The sequence below is a fragment of the Crassostrea angulata genome, chromosome 9 (genome assembly GCF_025612915.1).
Source record: "Crassostrea angulata isolate pt1a10 chromosome 9, ASM2561291v2, whole genome shotgun sequence".
NCBI classification, from domain to species: domain Eukaryota; kingdom Metazoa; phylum Mollusca; class Bivalvia; order Ostreida; family Ostreidae; genus Magallana; species Magallana angulata.
Window position 1 is genome coordinate 35,114,833 of NC_069119.1, and position 23,522 is coordinate 35,138,354.

General features: G+C 31.2%; 1 protein-coding gene and 1 pseudogene across 1 annotated transcript; one reads left to right on the forward strand and one right to left on the reverse strand.

Annotated features, from left to right (window-relative positions):
- The first annotated feature begins 2,528 nt into the window (after positions 1–2,528).
- Positions 2,529–7,547, forward strand: LOC128164319 (uncharacterized). The gene is made up of 6 exons (XM_052828111.1): positions 2,529–2,665; positions 2,772–2,830; positions 2,947–3,084; positions 3,485–3,568; positions 3,876–4,071; positions 6,835–7,547. The coding sequence occupies exons 1-6, from the start codon at positions 2,592–2,594 to the stop codon at positions 6,899–6,901; spliced, it is 618 nt and encodes a 205-aa protein (XP_052684071.1). The 5' UTR covers positions 2,529–2,591; the 3' UTR covers positions 6,902–7,547.
- Positions 7,548–8,048: 501 nt separating this feature from the next.
- Positions 8,049–15,267, reverse strand: LOC128164318 (uncharacterized; annotated as a pseudogene).
- Between the last annotated feature and the right edge of the window lie 8,255 nt (positions 15,268–23,522).

A 23,522-nucleotide genomic window follows, 5' to 3' on the forward strand; every position in this document is an offset into this window, starting at 1 on the left:
ACCTGTGCTACAGGGAAGAAAATTAAATTGTAAAATTAACAATATCAAGTTGAGTTTAAACACAGTGTGGGAAATAAAAAAAAAAAAAAAAAAAAAAAAACAACAAAATTTAAGCTTTTCTGCAAAAACAATCTCAAAGACAATGTATATGAAAACAGAAAACCGTTGCGATGGAAACTAGGCAGACCGTTATGTTAAACTATTCAAAATCATTATTAAAAAATCAAAAGATAACTTGTCGCTTAATGCACAAAACTCGCTAGGATTTAAAGCATCAAATGTTACTAATATTTTTAGGAAGAATTGACATAAACAAGGCCATTTTACATAACTAAGACATTTTACTCTCTCTTAAGACGAAACTTTTGAAAATCAAGTATTTTTATACATTGGTAGCTTTTCCAATCAATCTTTGAAATATCCATGATTCACATTTAACCATAAAAAGCATCATTGTATTGCATAAAATTGATGAATTGTTGTCCCTGCTCACTACATTAGAGTTTGTTTTCCATTTTTTTCGATTTAAAAACAGTTTAAGTAGCGTTAGGTTTATTTACTCATGTCAATTCCAAACAAAACATTTTCTAATTAAATAATTACTAATGACTTATGATCAAGGGACAAGCCAAGTTAGATTGCAAGACATAAACTGTTATGGAATTTGAAATAGGGAGCACATGCATTCTGTTAACATAGGTGCTGGGTATGAAAATATCAAAGATAAAAGAGAAGAGAAGAAGTATCAATAGGTGATTGTTTCAGTTACAGGTATATCTTTAAGGATAACGTTGACTCAGGGTTTGCGATTTCAAAAAATATTTTTTTTTTACAAAGTTCAATATCTGAAGTCCAAAGTTGTTGTTAAGACACAAAATAACAACGTTTTAAACAAATATTAATTTTGATATCCATGATTTGTTTAATTGAGGAAGAAGTGCTCCAGCAAAGGTAGATTAATATCAAAACAGAGGAAATTCGGACTAATGTTGTCTTTTTCTCTCTAAGATTTTCTATTGGAATGTAATTGCAAAAGTTAAGTTTCTATGTGTTTTTTTCATATCATTTTACATACTTTATGGTTGTATTAACTCGTGTATGAATTTAAATCACTGGCTGACACGCGATTGGAAAAATCTTTAAAATACATAAAATCAAAAATCAGTTTAAGATAAAATATCTCGAAATTTTTATCATTAACCTTATAACTTGTTAATGTCAGCATAATACAGACAATAAAAACAGTTTTCGGCATTCAATGGTTTGGAGCTCCTATTAGTCAGTTTTTGGTAAAACTCGATCAAAAATGGGAACAATTTTGTAAATTGATAGAGGAAATTCGAACTAAATTAAACCAAAAATAAGAGTTTAAAACGATTCATTCAAAAATAACATTAGTAAAGATATTCTTATTTAATCATTTCCCAACCCACAAATTGTTTTATTATTTCTAATCCTTACAAAATCAAGAAAACCTTTGAAACGGGAGACAATTTTGATAAATTTTGACATTTTTTTTCAAAGAGCAATCAGATGCCACTAGCAGAAAAAGTAGGTCATTTACCTAGTTGATTGAAAATGAAAAATAGCATTACAATAGTGGGCTACAATGTACAACAAGTAGTTTTTCGTGTCTATCAGTGGGGGTTATTTTTGCCCCTGAGTAAACGTAATTTTTAAAATATTATTATCTGCCTTTTTTTTTATTATTATTAAAATAAAGCATTACGTGAATATATATATTTTATAAAAAAAAATCATGAAATTCAGTTGAAAAGACAATTTTACGCAATTCTTTTACGATTGAATAATTTGTCATGCAAATTTAATCATCTTTCGCAATTTTACGTAAAAATAGTTGTACGTAAAGGCAATAAATAAAAAAAAGTTGTATATAATTTAATTATTAATACCATGACGAACCGCCACAGCCCCCTTTCTCAAAACATAAATATATATTAAAACTTTACACCAATATATATCCAACGATTTTTTGTTTTTATCCAAAATTGCAAATTAAACAGTTGTAAGTTCAAAATACTACAATCAGCCGACATAAAAAAAACGATTATGCTTCGGAAGAGACTAAGGAGAAACTATTGTCGATCAGTATATACAAGTAGATATTGAAAAGTAAAAATGACAAAGTAACATATGATCAAGAAATGCAATATGTTTGTCGCTCAGATTGTGAGTGTTTATAAGTCTCTTAATGAAATATTCATTTCCGTGTTAATCGTATCAATTCAAAAAGAAAGGAGTTATAAACCTTTCCAAGTAAATGTTCAAACTACATATATAAATATCAATTATCTACAAGTTATTAAAGAATAAACATGACTGTTTCTGCTGTCATTGAGAACCAAGAATAATCAACAAAACACAACACATAACCATTTGTGTGAATAATTATGTTAACGAAAGGCCAGTAGATTTGTCATTTGCTATGCCATTATAAAAATACACGTGTCATGATATATACAAGGAAGCAAGTGTTTTGTAAAACTTGACTAAATATGGGCAAAACTGTTTATGGATAAGTATTTCAAAAACCGTACTATGCTATTCAGCGGTCAACAAATAATCTAAAAATGAAAACTTGTGCGGAGTTTTCTTTGCTTTTAATAATTTGGATTTCTATGTTGCAATCCTTATTTGCCGAAAAGTAAGTAATGAATCTGAATTTCTGAGTTGTTTTGTGAGTTTGAAATGCAGTTACTTAGGTCTGGCTCCAGACTCTCTTATATGTCACTGTTCTTTTGTTGTAATAGAGGACAAACTGCATGTATTGTGGGATACTTGTGGGATCAAACAATCAAGAAATGTAGACGTAAGTAAAGTTATGATACTACAATAATTCAAACCATTTCGAATGATAAAGCTTGATTTAATTTTTTTTTTATTTGTTATGCATGTACAATTCTTAAACCACTTGGACGTACCCAGCATGTAGTCCTGGATATTATGGGGAGAACTGTGAAGGCGAATGCCCGTTTCCATTTTTTGGTCTGAAATGTATGTTATACTGCAAGTGTGCTGATAGAGTGTGTCATCATGTTGATGGTTGTAAACAACTTCCAGATGGTAGGCATGCTTGTCTTATTGTTATCTTATTTTAAAAGGTTTTGTAGTTGTTGCTTTATTGTTTGCTCATCTGTATGAATCCTTTTTTATGAGGAAATGTAGGTTGAACCCCAGATGTTTATTTTAACTCTTCACTATCAATAATTGTCTACATTTACAAATATACGTCCTTATGTAAACATATAGAATAGTGAATATTTTAACTCAGTGTGAACTTTTTAATGACGTCATGATGATAACCACACGTGCTCATTGTTTGACGAGAATAAATCAAGGATATAAACAATTCAATAAAAACAACATATCCTTTTCTAAAAGTTATGATCTATCGCAAAATTTTATTTTATTACACCGCTTTTTGCAATCCACAGTAATTGGAAAAAACCCTCTTCTATTATAGAATATACCAAGATATCGACACATATTTCTGATGAACGATATATCACACAGTCCACGTCAACGATCGGATCCAGTCAAAAAACGGGTAAATTCAAGCAATAAAAATATTCCTTAATGCGGATTAGTGATAAATGTTTAATTTTGCGTTGAGTAAGTAAATACATTTATTATTGTTAAAAAATTATGATCCTGAAATTTATTCTCACTTCAGAAGAAAGTATTTGAGTTTCAAACGTTAAAGTGAAGTGCAGTTATGGTTATCAAATGTTAGTTGTGAAAGCATAAATTATTTGTATTTGGAAAAATGTAAATACTTAATTTAAGTACACCATGAGATAAATGTAAAATATAAACATCGATTGTTCTGCAAAATAGACTTTTCTTATCTCCAGGTATGTTTGAAGATACGATGTTTGATTCAAAACAAAATCAAACGTTGTTTCATCCAACAAACACAACAGAAATCGAGTGGGTATGCTCCGTTTTGTTTGGAATAATCGGACTAGCTGCGGTGTCGTTTTTCTTGACAATGACTTTTCTCTTCACATACAAACAGTGGAAACGTCAAATTACCACGAGGACTCTAAAGTGGGTTTAGATAAAAGTGAAGCAATACAGATTTTAATTGTTGGTTTAGATTGTTGATTTAGAGACAAGTTGAGCATATATAATGTTATTGATATGAGGACTTTATGCAGGATATAGAGACAAGTGGAGCAATGCAATAATATTATTGCTCCGATGACTTCATATTGAGTATAGAGACAAGATGAGCATGTAAAATGTTATTGATAAGGACTGTATCCTAGGTATAGAGACTTGTTGAATATTACAGAGTGTTCTTGCTATGAGGACTTTATACTTGGTATATAGACAAGTTGAATATTACAGAATGTTATTGCTGTAAGGACTTTATAGTGGGTATAGGGACAAGTGGATCAATGCATAATATTATTGCTCCGATGAAACAAAAAAAAAACTTGAAATTCCATTTTCGGCAGTAAATGTGCCCAGGCTCCACCGTCACCAAAATTTTCGATTCCCTCAACTCGTTTCTCAACTCAAATTCTTTAAAAATGTATCAAAAATACATTTTTTTATTGCTTCCGTCTTTACTGTTATTTAAAGGACATATAGCATGTTTTTCAATTTTCGGAATTTTTTAAATAAAATCATTCTATGCTCATTAAAAATCAAGTTTATTAACGTTTTCATTAAATATTCTGCCTAATTCGTGAGTTTGAAAGCGATGAAATTCAAATGTCGCGATATGCATATTTTCTCTCTTGATCTACCCGCCATGATGTGTGACGTCATATGCGACCTCGAGCGAGAAGGTGCTGTTCGCCATCTTTGTAATTGGATTAGATTTAAACGACAATTAAACTAATTATCACCTATTAAATTGCCGATAACGGGACATGATGGTGTTCTGTGCCTCCTGTGGGTGATTTATATAGCCACCAAAAATGGGGATTTGGACTTGTTTTATTTTAAGTTTCGCTTACGAAAGTATGCGGAAATCTTGTGACAAATAGGGGTCTATCTGTCGACGAGAGGATTTATGAATAAACATTCAATTCATATATCATTAATTATATGGTACATTTTTGTAAATATAGTTTCATAAATAAATCGTATTCAATTCTCAAAAAGAAAAAAATAGAAGTTTATGCACAGGGGTCTGTGTACAAAACGCAAGTTCATCGGAGAAAAACAACTAGAGGGGACGCCATTTTGGATACCCCCTCGCTTCATTAGCTGTTTTCTTTTTTTTATTGTTAAACTATACATTCATGTATGTATCGGTTTTGTATACATGATTTCTTCATTCATACATGTAGCTCACCTCTTCAGAAATCATAATTTTAGTACGGTAGGTGAGATTTCTGTGAGTTTTATGTTTTGTGGGAGAAGTCATGGATCGAGTTGTCGATATTGTTTACGCGAGAAATAGACAAAATTTGTTGATATACATTTATACGTAAATGGATAAAAAAAAATACGGAGATGGGATCTTACAGAAATAAACAATAATTAAGGAAAACGTTCTTGCCTGCTTTTATAATCCAGTGTAATGTAGAGTAAACAACCTTAGAAAGTTGTGATCAGTTACTGCCGAAGAAACAAACTTCTTGTGCACCACAGTTTTACAATAATGAACATTCTGAGTAGTTAGGAACGCCAAAAACCAAGACTGTTTTAGATTTTAATAAATAAACACCTTTAACAGATTTATTTGAGCTACCATCCTTATTTAGTTGTGTTTACAATGTTTACACGTCGATTAATTTGATCGTCATTGCCGACTTCATCGTCGCTTTTTCGGTAATATCATCGCTTTTTATCCGTACAAGTGGCTCAAAAATATACGACTGAATAATAAGATTCTTTTAATTTAGTCAGCATGTAAAAAAACAACTTACATGGTGAATGAATGGCAAAATTTAAAGAAGATAGTGCTAATCCTACAATTTGTTTACAATCAGCTGTTCGAAGAAGGTCGCATGTGACGTCACTGTACCACGTGACACGCTATCTAATTAACGAGTTTTTCAACGATCGGGGCTATAATTTATATTGCTATTATGGCTAATTACCGCTTTTATACCGTTAACAAACTGTTAGGAGTAATTATTAGATACACAAGGAAGCCAAAAAATGTAAAATGTCGTATACTTTAGAAACATGCGATATGTCCTTTAATTTCTTAACTATATTAAAAGGCACAAGCAGAATAGCAATTTTTCAACTTAAAGGGGTATAACAAAGTTTGTATGGCATGTCAAACGTTGCAATAATAGATTTTTTCTATTTGAATGATATTTAAGTTGTACTCTATATTTTATATTTGTATTGTTTAATTTTTGTTGTAAAAATTTTTAATATTTGAATAATACATATTTTATTGGTTTTCTTTCCTTGAGATTATATTCATAGGTTTGTTCATAGATTTGATCAGATTTGTTTTATCTCATTCCCACTATTATTCGAACTAAGTAATGCTCGAGGTGTTTAGTTGGTTATTGGCAGATAAAAAGTTTAAGCTTTTTTTTCTCGAAGAATTGTTTATAGTAATGGACTTTGAAAAACTATGAAAGACTAATTTGCATGTTGTACATGGTTTGCGCACAGATTTTATTCATTCATTTTTAATGGTGACGGAAATTTATGAGAAAATTTATGATTTGTAAAGTACATTACATGTACCTCGCAGTACAATCCGTTGGCTATTACTGAATGTATAAAGACGTGAATTGTTTAGGGTTATTTGTCAAGTTTTCGATGTACATGTAACATTGTAACCTTCGGCAATGTACTTTACTATACTTGTTCACTCTCTCCATCCAGGGGTAAAAATGGGTACCTGACACAAAAACGAGATGGCTATGTGAACAAATGTGCATTAGCGCCGTAATTTAGCAGCTCTGCTTGTATGATCCCCAGGGAGTTGAGGATCCTATTGTATGTACAGGTCTCCCCAGGAGGAAATAGGTAGAAGTCATGTGAACAATTTACTTTAAAAGCAAGACTATAAACCCTACCTTACCTTTTACATTAAAAATATGTTTAATATTTTGCTTTCTTCGTAAATAAAATTTAATAGATGGTTGTACATTTATAAAATTTGTTATGAAGGGAATTAAAGATCAATGAGCAATTGATGTTTTGTTATTCAATAAACAATAAGGGTAATTGGATAACATTATTAATAATTAAAATCAAGCAGGAAGGAAACCATTTAGTTCCATAAAATTGTTATAATTGTTATAAAACGTGTTAATTAATGTTTTGCAACATGTCGTTACAAATGAACAATACCTCTGAGTCAGTACTTAATTATATCAATATCGAAATGAAAATAATCTTCGGAACATTCTGAAAAATGTGCATAATAATGATTTTTGGAATGTCCTCTTCGGCTTCCACCAATATGTGTTCTGGATGAGTTTTAGTTCTTCTTTTTGAAATATCTATAGTGATTTCGGGTTAAGGTTTAAGAAAGTATTTATTATTATATTCATTTATTATATATTTAAAATCTATTTCATCGTTTTCGAATGTTGTAGCCTGAATGGAACACTTTGCTGCCCGGGATTTTTATGGGATCACGATCTTAAAAAATGTAAAAGTAAGGAAGCATAAACGATTGGTTATTCATTTAATATTAGCACCAGTAACAATAATCTTTTGTATAATAAAACTATTTAATCATAATCGGGTTGTAAAGCAGGATTTTATGTAATAGATTGCAAAGATAAGTGTATCTTTCCTTCGTATGGGTTGGACTGTTAATCAACGTTTAAGTGTACTGACAAAGACTGTGATCATGTCAAAGACTGTGATGGGAAGTCAACAGGTATTTTCCTTTTACATTGAACGTTGTTCAGATATTATATTTCGTTTCTTATACTAAAAAAACCATGCAATGTACTATGTAAATTTCTTCTTACTTGAAGAACCAACATGTAAAACAAACATTTGTCTTCTCCAGAGAATCCACATGGATTTCCCTTCACGTTTGAAATCGACAACACGTCCCCCGCAATCGCAAGATCAACAGAATATTAAGTGGTAATAAATCTGTCTGTCTGTTTGTCTGTCTGTCTGTTTGTTTATTAGTTTTGTAACTTATTTATTGAGCATGAGGCAACATCGATTCCTTTTATTAATCAAACAAGACATACATTGTTACAGTAGAAAAATGTATTTAAGTACAAATACATAAATGCATATTGTTTAGAGTGACAACCTTGTACGTAAATTTATACTCAATTGCAGTTAACATAAAAATAATGCCGGAACTGCGCACTGCAATAGACGTAACAGATGACGCGTAATATATATATAGCTTTACGATACTTTATGTGTTCAAACAGCACTTGTAGGGGAGAGCTATGCGGACTCCGGACGGAGGCTAGAACGATCGCGATGTGCTTTATGCTTTCACTAATGATACAATTTTAGGGTGAATATATGGGTGATAGGTGATATCAAATATTTCTATGATGTACACAAACATCTATACATTTATACAATCTTTATTTTATGATTTTGTAAATAATACTTGTATGAAGATTATACATTTATGAATGCATGGTGAAAATAAATGTATTCGATTCTTATGAAAATAATAAAAGTCTGGAAACCTGTTTGATTTTATTCTGATTTTTCTATGTTGATTAATTGTTCATCGAATTTCAATTTTTTGTCAGGCAACTGATCTACATCTTCTTTTATATTATTTCTTTAGCTTGCTTAAAGCTTGTCTCTGCAATATAATCAAGAAAAGAAAACATGTAACTGAATTATACCTTTTTAAAGTTAATTTGAAATAACTGATCAAAGTCCATTTTTAATCTCTATACTTTTTTGGCCATGAACAGGAGATGTACATCTCTCAGAAATGAACAAAAGATGCATTTTCTAAGCCTTTAAATTAAATTGTTTATAAAATAATACATTTGGAAAAATATGAGCATGTCATAAAGCTTATCGTTCAATTTTTCTTCATACATGTATTTGAAAAAATAACCGAAAAGAATGACATTTAGTTTAAAAAAAATAAAATAAGAGTTGAGGCAAAGTTTATTAATACATAAAATAATTTTTAAAAAAAACCACTATTAGTTTTTAGAGAAATGAACAGTTACTTTGACGTAAAAAAATAATTTATTCTAGTGTGGAAAACTGACTTGTTGATAATTTGAGCTTATAGTTAATCCTTTCTGCTTTTGCATTGTAGAATTTCCAAAATAGAAAAATACTGAACTAGAAACAACGATGATTGGAATTGTAGTGCTCGTACTGGTGTCTGTCGTCTTGATATTTTTAATCTTGTGCACATATCTACTGAAAAATTGTAAAATGATGACAAAATTTCACGATTCTATTCCAAGGCCCAGCGTTTGAGAACATCCTTAACCTATCTTTATTAACCAGTAGAGTTAAAATAACAGTTTCCACTGGTTTAGTTGAATAATGTAGGGTAATACTATCGGAGTTTCCAAAAATGTGAAAAAAAAATCCCGAACGTCTACATTTGAAGATATCAAATGTTTGATATGAATTTTAAGTAAAACACTTATTTTCAATTTTGATAGTATAAAGCAATGTTAAAACCACAAAAATATCTAAGAAATGCCAATTTTTCTATCGTTATTTTCATCGATTAACTAAATCGTAAAACAAATTTCAACCTTTTTCTACTTTTTAGCTGTATGCTTAAAATAATATTCCACAGTCCCGTTTTTCAAGTTTAAAATATATTTTATGATACAGTTTTTGTTAAATATAATCCAATGTTCACCTTTTGAAGTCATATTCTAAAACCAAAGTTCAGTGGTCCTCTTATAAATGTAAGAATGTACAATGTAAGCAAAGATAAAATACAAATTGACTTAAAATACTAATACTAATAAAGGTAATGTTAGAATACATTTTTTAACAAACTGTAAATGATCACACATAAATGTTTAAAGCAATAATTCCGCAACAAAAACCACTGTTTGTCACCTAATTATGGAAATGAATATCCAATCAAATATGCATGTAAATATATCAAATTAATTTACGCTACGAGGATTAAATAGTACATTAGCCCCTGGTTTCGTAAAACTTTGGGTATACAATTTCATCATGGTGACAATTGTGCTTGTAAATATAAAATTTACCCAATCAACGGTTACCCTTACCTTTGAAATACAATGAATGGTAATATTATTGCTACACAATAACATATAATTTTTTTTTTTAAGAAATTAGATTTAAAAAAAAAAAGCTTATGTCGGCCTTTTTTAATTTTTTTTTTACAATTAATTGTTCAATCGTTTGGATAAAGATACTTTAAAGATCAGTCAACTAATAAATTTTCTTTGTCTTGCTTCGAACACTCATAGGAATGACGTGAATTCTATTACGCGCATGTAACAATTCGTTGTGTTACCCGTTGCCAAGTGCGTTGATAACACTGAGGGTAATAGAACGGATTATTAACTGAGTCTAAACCAATCAGATTTCAGTATTTAACAATAAAGTATAATAAAACAAATTGTTATATTTGAGCCTTAACATACTACAGTATATGTTACAATGTTATATTATTGTGTTTTACAATTTTTTAACCGTTGGTGCGATTTGTATAAAGAAAAAACCCTTTGCAGTCCATTTGAATTGCATGCATACATAGATTCTGACTGAAGTTTCGGATGTGAAGCAAAAATCACGTTTTTACACAACAGCTGGACGTATCATCTCCATCAGAACAACATGATGCGTCACCTGTAAATAACAATTTCTTAATTTTGTTATATCTTTATATCAGATCCCAACAGGGTCATTTATCTAAGTATAAATATTTATTGTCTTGATATAAAAGAACATTTCACACGAGATGAAACAAGATATCTGTGAGCCAACGCTCACTAGTGATACCCCTGCTCTGATGTGAATATGCAAAATAAGCAAAGTCGACATTTAACAGAAAGCTGGCAGCCGATTGGTACAGAAATGTATCCAATACTATGACATGCCTAAACAAATAGTGTGTTAAAATTTCAGACATCTGCGATAAATAGCTGCTGAAAAATCTTTGAGGTAAATTTGTTTAAACATTTTGGCTAAAATAAACAAAGTACTCATTTGAAGGAAGTTGACGTCCGATTGGTACAAAAATGTACAAATGTACAAATGTAACAAACACTGTGTAAAAATTTCAAGCCTCTGCGATAAATAGCTGCTGAGCAATCTTTGACGAAAATTTGTTTGAAAATTTTGGCAAAAAATAAACAAAGTCATTATTTAACAGGAACTTGACGTCCGATTGATACAAAAATATATCCCAGGATATGGCATACCAAAACAAATAGTGTGTTAAAATTTCAAGCATTTGCAATAAATTGCTGCTGAGAAATCTTTGAGGTAATTTTTTTTGAAAATTTTGGCTAAAATAAACAAAGTACTCATTTAACATGAAGTTGACGTTTGATTGGTACAAAAATACATCCCACGATATAGCATACCTATACAGATACTTTTAAAATGACGAAAATTTGTTTGAAAATTTTGGTTAAAAAATAAGCAAAGTCGTCATTTAACAGGAAGTTGACGTCCGATTGGTACAAAAATATATCCCACGATATGGCATGCCTTAACATACACTGTGTAAAAATTTCAAGCATCTGCAATAAATAGTTGCTGAGATAAATGCGACAGAAATTTTTGTTACGGACGGACAGACGGACAGACAGACACACAAGGGTAAAACAGTATACCCCCTCTCCTTTGGAGCGGGGGTATAATAATTCTGATATAACTATAGTCATAGTTTTTTTCAAGACATTTAAAACTCAGTTTCTGTTGATATATAATATAAACATGTATTGTGTAATCTTCGTTAAGTTTACATTTGAAATATGTGGTGTCCATTGCTCAGTAACACACGTCACCCCCGCACACGGCGTATGAGTACATAGAAACTTGACTGATTAAATGATTTAATGAAATATTCAAACCAACCAAACCATATTGCTATCCATGTTTGAAAAGTAATCGTTAAAACTATCGTCTAAACTCTCTTAAGAAAGACTTTTCCAAATAAAGTTTCTGACACTAAACATTCACCCGCAAAAGCACACTTTGTAGCATAATTTTTTTTATGTATAACTACTTTACACATAAACGAACAATACTTTTCAAAACTGGAAACAATATTTCTTTAAATGTTTGCATTACTTAGAAATATCACGGTGGACATCATTAAGAAAGTAAAGTGTGGTAAAGTAAACATAGTCTGGTATTGTAGTAGTTCAGTAATTAGCATATTAATGCTTCAGATTTTAAATCTATTACTGGACAATAATACTTATTCATAAATCATGGTCAATCATACTTACCGGTCAGAGCGTCTTTTTTGTCTATATGTCTATAGACACTCACTCTTCTCATCTTCCATGAACCTACCCATAGTCGAGAAGTATGGAAATCATAGCATAGACAGCCAATGTGATGCATCTTCTGTGAGATTGTTAGTAGATACGACAGAAAGTGCCCGTCATTGTTGATCATAATGATTGTTTGGGTAGCAACGTCAACCACTAGGATGTGTGACAGGGAGTCGGTACAAACCCCACGTGGTGATATTGTTGAACCTGAAGGATGCCTTGTGAAAGTAAAACGATGTTTACCTCCACGATTCGTTACAACTACAGCGTCCTTGTTGTCAGATACCACAACGTCCCCGTTTTTGTTTTCTGTTATATAGAGAGGTAATCTATACAGTTGGAGTCTGTCATTATTGAACTGGATTGTTTGTGTCTCTTCTCCGGTCTTGTTGTACCGAGTTACTTTGCTGCTTGAAAAAATACATTGATTTTCGTCCTCATCCAAATCTGTGATTTGGAGATCGATCGTTGTTTGTTTCTTTTTATTTATTGTCATCCCCACTAGTAAATCTCCAGTTGATTGACAACAGTGAACACATAAAAGTTTCCATTGTGAATTTTCTGCTTCCAAAAAGGTTGTGGTCAATTTTAGATCTTCTGACAGCGTCTTAATATTGTTATCATTATCTATATATATCAAATCCCTGTCACTGCTCACAGTGTGTATTCCGTGACTTCTGTTACGCTTCACGAGATGTAGACTTCCACCTTTTATGTTTGTCAACAATATACGATTCTTATCATCACTGACCCATATGTTGTCAGGAGCCAGGAAGGACATGTGTTTACACATATGAACACGTTTAACTTTGAACGATTGAAGGAACGTTGGTGATAAACTCATTTTGAGCAATCCGTCCTTTTCGTCTGTTGGTTTAATTATATTTTGGACAGGAATTGGGATTTGACCAAGATACTCCACACAGTCAGCAATATCTGGATTTTGATCTACAATTGGAATACTGATAGCTAAGCCGAATAGCACATGCTTTTTTTGTTAGAAATATTGCCCTCGACACTAAAGACGATAAATAGCTTTTTATAAGACCTTGCATTTGCATTTAAGATAAACGAGCCGAAAGTAATTTTAAGAATTTAAGTCTTTTTAAAACAATTATATGTAGATCCCCTCTAAAGTAAAAATATGATATAGTAATTTTTCTTATCTGTTTTTTATTTTTACTGTTAATTTTCTGTTCTTACTTTGGTAAACTTTACCTGCAAGAAAATCCTGCCTTGTAATATACCTGTAAACGCATATCACATTCCGTGCTGCAACCCAGAGACGATGGGATCTGGCATCATAACTCAGACTATATGGATAGAATATTCCTGGTGGCCTTAGCAGAAGATAGGACAGGAAATGTCCATCTACGTCTATCAGCTGTACTGTATCTTTTTCACTCACCAGAATATGTGACAAAACGTCGGTACATATTCCTTGAGGATTAAATTTTGATCCGGAAAGATGACCTTTATAGGAGAAACGATGTCTTCCTCCATGATCTGTGACCATTACGGCATAAGGTCCAGACACAACAATATCCCTATTGTTGTTTTCCGTTATAAAACGAGGATATGCGCACAGTTTTCTTTCTGCATTATTGTATTGCACTGTTTTTATAAGTTGTCCAGTTTGACTGTACCAAGTTATTTTGAAAAGACCCTTGACCTCTCCACGCATTCCAACCAGTAGTCCTCTGGAGAGCAAGGACCAGTATACACACAAAAGTTTAGATGCGGTATCTGTTGTCTTTATAAATGTAGTGGTTATTTTCTGATCCATTGAATATTTCCTGACGTTATTTTCACTATCTATAAAGAATAATTCGCCTTCAGTGTTCGCTGTGTGGAATGCAACACCACTACATATATAATTTAATTGATCTAATATATCACCTCTTAGGTTTGATAAGGTAAGATTCTGTTTTCCACTATTGAACCATATTTTGTCTGATGTTAAACGGGAAATATGAGGACTTTTAGAATCGCCTTTTAATGACACAACATCATGTAGTTCAGCCCCAGAAGGTATTAGCTTTAATAGACTCTTGTTTTGGGCTTTTCGAATTCCTTTCTCTGTGATATAAATTCCACAAAGAAACATGATCACATCCTTTTCAATTAGTGCCTCAGTTTTGGAGTGCTTGCCATGGTATTCAATAAATGAATTGCACTCAATCTTCTTCAAATCTTGATTGAATTGTTTTACAGACAACAGGAAGTTGACCGTTGATGAGTGTTCAACATTGTACTCACTCGTCTGTATCCATGTAATAAAACTATAAAACTTTTTAATATGTCTGAAACATTTGTGTTTCAAAAGAGAGCCAAAAGAGATATTGTCCAGCCAATCGTTTATTCTTTGAGCCTTTCCTAACATTTCTGAATGATACCTAGAAAAAATGTTGTGGCATTTTTTGACATCAGCTTTTATTTCTGATAATAGAAAGTTTCTGGAATAGAGAATTTCACTTCTGATATTGTCAAAGCTTCGTTCATATTGCTGTCGTTTTGTTTCATATGCTTTTTGTATGTATAACTTTCTGTGGTTGCCATGTTCTGAACAATGGGAACAGACGGGAAGATTGCAAGATATACAAAACATTTTGTAGACCTTGCTGGGATGTCACACACAGTTCTCTTGTTTTGAGTTGTATCTATATTTTTCCCGGTAAGTCACAACTTTATGGTCTATCGTTCTGAGATCGTTTACATGGCTTTCTTTGCATTGTAAACAAAAGCGGACATGTTGACATGTTTCACAGATATATTCAGTGTGATCAGTACATGCTGAAGAATCACACTCACGTAGTCTATATTGAGAGCTTGACTCTGCCATATTGTAGATGAAGTCTGAAAATCACTATCTGTTGAGAAATAGAGTACTAAAGTACACAAAAATATGTTTTAAATCAATATTTACCCTTTCAATACTCCTTTTCTTAAATATAACAAACAGTGTGCACGTAATAGCGATTAGAAAACGATCAACAAACTTCATATTTTATCAGCCTTTAAGACTGGTCACCTCACTGATAATGGAGATCAAATCTTTTAAAAATCATTTGCATTACCTCTTTAAAATTAATTTAGCCTCATTTATGACATAGAATTTATTTTCGTTGAAAAATGGATTGAACAAAATATGTTTACAGAATGGATATGCACAAAAAATGTCTCAAAATTGAAATTTATATATAATTCCTATTATTAACATTTGAATATTATTTATAATGAATCATAATTGCATTGCCACGATGCAAAACATTTTTAGGTAAAATTTTTTTTAAAAAATCTCCCTGAGAGAAGCGAATTCAATTTTAACTTATTTTACACGAAAAATTTAACATTATTCAAAATGATTTACTTATTAAAACTTCGAGGTAACTACTAATCTCCGATTACTAGACATTGATTTAAACTGTAAATAAAAAGAACAGATATTGTACAATATACACGAAGTTCTTTTTAACACTACTTTTAAGAAAAAATAGAAATCCTTCTATTTTGTAATAGATGCAGTATTCAAAGTAGTGTAACAACTTAAGAGATTTTAATGTTTGTTGAATTGTTGTTTGATCAATTTTAACATCGCTGATTTGGTGTCAGTTGGTGAGGTTAATCTAATAAAGAAGTCTTTGGCAAAGTATAACAACATGTATTTTAATGAAAGTAAACAGTAAATATTCGTGAAAAAGCACTTTTATTTCGAAAATGGCTGACCTTTCACTAAAAGTTGACGGTTTTGTGTGGTTTGTAAAATTGGGTATTACACATGCTTTGATGAGAACCAAGAGAGCTATGCCATACTCTGTTGAGAAGTGTTAACTAAGTAAAAATATTTTTTATGTATGATGTCACAGTGAACTCGCGCACCTTCAAATTGCAAAGGTGGACCAGCATTTGTAATGCGTGCTACGTGTTATATGCACTAGGTATGTCAGGGAAAACCGTAGTCCCTCGGCTGTTATTGTGTAAAATTACTTTATAATTTAGCTAAGAGGATGATATACTTGTCAGTTCCAAGTGATATTCGTGCTGTACGTAAAAAGAAAGTAAAAACAATTCTTTTCTTATTACAATTACAGTCACATCATTTTGTAAAAAATAAGATAAAAGAAAATAATTGATGTTGTTTTTGAATGGGAATGATAACACAAATTTAAAAAAAGTGGTGGGGGGGGGGCATTGCCTCCGTTTACATGTAGCTTCAACATGAAATTATCATATAAAAAGAAGCAAATAAAATAGTACAAATGTATGTAACAATTCTAAATCAAAACTATAATAATAACATGAAACAAAATAGAGAAATAACACTGAGCTTTGGTTTATCATTTACTGTTTTTGCGGATCAAATTACTAACCTTTCAAATATGAGTTAAAGGTAAACGACTGATAATATATGCATAAGATGTATTTAACTTAAATATCAGTTACAGTTTCTTTTTTAAAGTTGGGATAAGCCGAATGTGTGAAACGGTGGGATCTAGTTGACAGTTGTGCAAAATACCATCTACATGTATGTACATTTACTGTAAAATTTATGTAAAATTTAAATAAAGCATCAGAAAATCGAAAGAGCTTGTGTCTGCGGTAAATGGGACAGGGTCTAGCACGCAGTTAAAAGTTGATGGTTTTGGAATAACAATTATTTTAATGTAATTTTGGCCTTTGTAAAACATAATACGCATTGGCTTTTCAAGGGCGATATATGTCTCGATCATCGTTCCCAAGAAATGGAGGACTGAAAAAAAAGAGCTTCTCACATTTAAAAGTCCCCTACTATCCCACGATTTAACGTTGCAAAGTTTGAGTGCATATGCCTTTGACCATTTTTTATCGTGCAGCCTTTAGTGCAAAGTTATAACCTTTTTTGTGTTTTATACAAAATGAACTTTTAATGTAACGTTAATGAGTTGCGAAATTATGATGTTTGACCTTGCTCGGGTAAAATACTATAATGGCGCTTATCGTTTTCAGGTTTTTTACATGATAAATTAAGCCGAAGAAAAAAGTCTCACTCGCTCATTTATTGTAATACATCGTGATTTCTTGAATTAAGAATATTTTTACAGGGTATCAACAATACCCATTTCTATTGTTATGATTTTATGTTTTATCTTTTGAAATTTGTAATATATCATTATAAATTATTAATTATAAGCCATTAATATACCGCAGTATGCACATTTTTTTAAAAATTCAACGGGTGATATTTCTTTGGAAATTACTTGTTTATGAATAAAAAACAAACCATTAGGTTTTTTTGACATAAAACAATTCATCTTTCATTAAGCTCTGAGGTGTGATTAATGATGAAAAAAATATTCCGATCATAATGGTGTTATGTCTTTTACAGGCACATCATAAAAGAGGAAGATTTTTTAAAAAGTAAAAAGTAAGAAATGCTACCTCCATTTGTCATATATTTTCAAATATATCAATTAACAATTGAGCATTGCTATGCTCGATACGGTTGAACCGTTGTTCGATAGGATTGTCATTAAATATACCTGTTATATTACCAGCGGTTCAATATGTATCTCAGCAGAAATTTAAGATAAGGACATTGTGTGCATGCAATCGCGTTCCAATTCAAAACACTAGTTGTTTATTGATTTTTTTTTTAAATTTTAATGCATTAGAACATGAACAAATTATAGCAACTCAAAATTCCATTTTTTTTTCGAAGTATATTTACATTTTCAAATGTCTTTATCTGCGAAAATATTATGAATAAATTTTGAACCATAAAACCCAATAACTTCATAAAACATGAGTGACACAAAATGGGGGTGTCTTAAAGCATAACCGAAAAACGGTATTGGCTGCGACGTGTAGTATATGGCATGTGATTTATAAAAAATAGTGGTTTAAAAATAAGGTTTTAAAGTGTACAAATTGGAAATAATATAAATATTAGTAAGAAGGAATCATTTGTTGAATTTTATGCGGTGATAATTTCGGTCAGAGCGTGGTCAAATTAATCATCAAGCGCGTCGGTCTTTGTTGGATTTGACCACGCCCCGACCGAAATTATCACCTCATAATACTCAAAGAATGCACGAATCCTTATTCCGTAAGTCGACCATTTACCTTTCACTTAACATTTGCAATCTTTACATGCTTATCGTAGTTTTTGTAAGCATACAAAATCACCAACCACCTCGTAAAAACATAATTAAACTACAATTACATGAAAATAAATTGTTATCATTTTAACAGCATTAATGAAACACTCTCAGATAGAATACGTTTTATAAAAATATCCCTCCAAAAAAGGAAATGATCCACCTCCTTCCGAACCCCCCCCAACCCCCCCCCCCCAACCCCCAACCCACACATACACACAGTATCAGTGTTATATCTAACCTGATTTATTCTCAGTTTCCAATGGGGACTGGGCTTTCCTGCTTCACTCCTTGGTGCGAATATATAGAGAGTTTGAGGTACCTCTGGTCAGGCAGGATCCATATAAACTGCAAAAACAGGTGATAAAAAACACAGTAAGAATCTGGTTGTAACAGATACAAATGGCTGCTAGTGTCATGTTAGTACACCATTTCTGCTTTCAAATATATTTGTTTATCAAGACTTGAATATTGTCGTACCATGTATTGATTATTCTTGTTTGCGCTTTAAACATTCCTTTTTGGCTAAGAAAAGATTCATTTGAACGGCAATGTATACTTTTGAAGGTTACTTTCAATCTACTGTTATTCAAGGTAGACTGTTAAAATTTGAATGTCATTCAAAACACTTTAAAAAATAATCACGTTTCCATTTAAAAAACAGACGATAAGAACAAACCTTAAATTCTTTGCATCATTAAACTTTTCCTGTTAAAGTAATGTTAGTCCAAATTTGGTTGGTTTGTTGGTTTACATTGATCAGAATAACATGAGAAACATGTTCTAAACTTCCATATTAAATTGCAGTCAGCAATTTTGCTCGGCATATTCAAATAATATTTTAATACCTTGTTTTTAGATAAGAGCTATAAAAGAGTAATACACAAAACTTACTTTTAGTATCTGAAATCGATGCTTAATATTTTATCAATGGTATGCATGTAATAAATCATCCACGATACGGTAAAAAAAACCCAGTTTATTGCCTCGGTGCATTTGTATTTGTAATAGCGTTTCAAGCAACGGCATTATTAAATACATCGCTGAAAATTGTATAAACGTTATTGATTCTGAGCACTTTTTAGAAAGAAGAATTAATCAATCAGTGTCATATTGAAAGAGTAACATCGTTTTGATGGTGTAAAGTAATAATGAAAATATTTCAATGTCTCAGGAGCAACACTGTTGTGCGCCGTGGATTACAAGTGGGTTTTCACTGCATACGTAAGAGTTTGGTACTTAAAAATACTTAACTATTTATTACGCAAAAAAATAATAACCGCAGATTAAACTTAGAAACCAGTAAAAAATTTAAAAAAATTGACCTGCATGTAACTTTTATGCTGATTTCCATCACATGTTTTTAATGAATCAAACACTCCCAGTGAATATTTTATTGTGGCAACCCGATTTGAAAGCATCAAATTCCAGTTTCTTTTACCATTAAAGACTAAAAAAATTAAAAGAACTTTTTTCAGTAAAAATTGTTTGTTTTGAAATAAATATATATTTCACGAACTGGCAGTTCTATGAACCGCCAATTTTAATCAGTTTTAACAAGGGTATTTTGTTCATTAGTGTATCTATTATATTAATTTTTTTTGCAGCTGATTTGGAAGAACTTGAGAGAAATGAACACTTAAATCGATTTGTTTATAAATATGTTATACATGTAAAAATGAACTTTACAAATCTTATTTTGTTCTGAAATGAATACTTTGAGTTAAAATAAAAGATAATTCTGCATCTTTTTAAAGGAGGAAGAGCTGTCCAAAAATGCTGCAGTTGAGCGAGCTTTATCAAAGAATGCAAAGATCCGTGAATCAACGTAATTTGAAGCAAAGCAAAATAGTAAACAAAGAAATACCATTATCAACCTGATCACTTATATCAGCCCAGCGCCGAAGGAAAGGGCTTATATTGTTTTGTGGTTGATACTGGGCTTGAGATATTTTGACATCCGTTTTTTTTTAAATTCGATAAGATACCTGTAATTCTTTTTTCTTTTATTATTACAGAGGCAGTCATTGTCAAAACATTGTCAAAACATGAGCTGGTGAAAACTTAACATTTTCAATTTGATCTGTTCATGTTAATTGATAAATCTAAATAATACATTACTTTTTTGATGGTTACAAACAATACTTGTCACAAAAGGTTATAATTCCAGAATAAGGGAAAGGGGCGATTCCTATTGTAGTAACTCTCTTAAATGCCAAGAAAGTTGCCATGAAAAATTTATAAGTTAAAACGCAAATGCTAAGGTTGATATATGAAATTAATAAAACAATTGTGTTGACAAAATTTCTATGTCCCATCACATTTTGTTCAAAGGTAGAATAAAAAACTTTAAAACTGGAAGTGCTGATTTCAGCAATATATTGACAACATTATGATATTGCTATGTAAAAACGCAAATGTTGTAAACAATGTTTTAAATTTTTGCATTCCGAAAATTCATTGATATGATTTGAAAATAAATTCTATCAAATTGAATGATTATTGCAGAAAATTTAAATTGTTAAAAAAATTCATAATGTTAGGAAAGGGGGATAATTCCCATAGATTTGTGTTGATAATTTCCAAATTAATCAGAACACATTTTCATTTTTCCAATTTGGCAGGACATAATATTTTAAAATTTGATGCAAGGCCGCCATACCTATGCACGAGGTTGTAAGAACCGTGTGAAGTTTGTGGAGAATAAGAGTAACAAGAAATGTTTGTAAAACACTTATGCCACCCTCCCTTGGAAACATCTGCGAAGAAAATGAACGGAAACTGCAAATAATTGAAATTTTTCTTCATCCAAGGGGCATAGCTCTGACGAAAGTTGCTCGCTCGCACCTAAAATCATACTCGACTTAGATATTATCATGATAAACCTGTATACCATATTTCATTACGGAATAAACGGAAACTGCAAATAATTGGAATTTTTCTACGTCCAAGGGGAATAAATCGGACGAAAATAGATTGATCACACCAAAATTCATACTTGCCTTAGATATTATCATGATAAACCTGTATACCAAATTTTATTACAATATGTGCATCCTTTAGGAAGAAAATGAATGGAAACTGGAAAAAATTGGAATTTTTCAACGTCCAAGGGGCACAACTCGGTCGAAAATTGCTCGTACGCACCCAAAATCAATATTGACCTAGATATTATTATGATAAACCTGTATATTAAATTACATTTCAAGATGTGCATTCTCTGCGAGAAAATTAACGGAAACTATTGGTGGTCCGACCGACCGATAGACCGACCGACATGCCGACCGACATACCGACCGACCGACAGACAGTAGCAAAGCATTATGCCTTCCCTTCTTCGAAGGGAGCATAATAAGAAACATCCGAATAACAGAAGATTTTTTTGACCGAAATTCCAATTCGAAAAGCCCTAATAAAACAGAACGAAAACAATAGGTCTTTTCGACCAAAAATCGAAAAGCCCTAATAAAAACACAAAATCAGAGTAAAACATAAGCGCTTTCATTTTCATCTTCAGATGTTTTACAACTAACCAAGGTAATGACGTTATTGTGACGTCATAATAGTGTCGTTACCTTGGTTAGTTGTGAAATATCTGGGATTCATTTGTGCTACTTTAAAGACATAGATTAAAATCATAATCATACTAAACTTAACACTTATAAACTTTTACTTTAGAAATCTCACCTAACGGTCACTACAGATTTTTGCGGATATCTCGGGCAGCAAGATCATATTCAATACTATCAAATCAATGAACACGATTGCTATGCTATTCATTTTTATCTGAATCCAAATATTTGATTAAACTAAATGGCATTAGTAAAAATGGTGGAACATTCAGGTTGATAGGCGTTGTGTCAAATAATCATAATATTTCCTTATTCCTTGTGATAGATGTTACAATGCATTACTTTTTTATTAAATTAATTAGGCACATACTTCACCATTGCCATTTTTTACTTCGATTTAGTATTTAATAGTGATACTTCTAACACGTGCAATTTTGTTATTTAATTTTATAATTTAATATTATAAAATTGATAATTATTCAATTCAATTATTCATTTCAAATATGGTTAACCATTAAATCGAAATCATTCATTATTAGAAAAACTCCTTCAACGTTTCGAATAGTTTGAATAAATAATGTTGCTTTTAATTTTTTTTTTATGAAATAGTATTTTTGAACTTTGAACAATAAAAATCATTTTAATGTGGTCAAAATTGCTCGAGTTTATCTTTCAGGAATACAAATGTAAACACTCTACATAGTATATTACTATATAAAAAATGTTAAGCTTGTTAGTACTTACTATACTGTATAAAATTCATAGTTGACTTAAATGATGAAATCATTATCAAAAACAAAAGTATAACAATTCATCAAACAAGGAATAAAATAAGACCAAAAGAAAAAAAATACATGGAACAAAATATCAAAATGAAATGAATTCGATTTTTTGTTGTAAGCATCAATAAAATCCAAAAAAAGCTCTTTTAGATAAAGATGTCATGATATTGAGCTCATCTGCTAACATCTGTTTTCTCAAGGACTTTTATTTTATTACAGAATAAAGAGGAAACAGATGCATTTCGAGGACTTTAGATTAAAAGTTTGAGAATTGTTTATTTTAAGTACAAGTCGGAAATGCATGAGAATAACATGTACTCAAACTAAACATTCAATTTATGAGCGTAGAAAAAACCCACTTTTTTGGAAGCATCCAATTTGAATAATTAAGTTAACTATTTTAAAAGAATTTATAAAACTCCCTTATCAAATGTATATTATTATTAAACCTGGGTAAGCTAGCACCCTCTGTAACTCAACCATTTTTTCCTGGTCCGACAGCCTGCTGGTGTGGAGAGATTTTACATGTACAAGAAATTTCATTAACTACATTTCTCTCTTTTTGATTTTTGTGAAGTATAATACAGATTATACATGTGTATATAC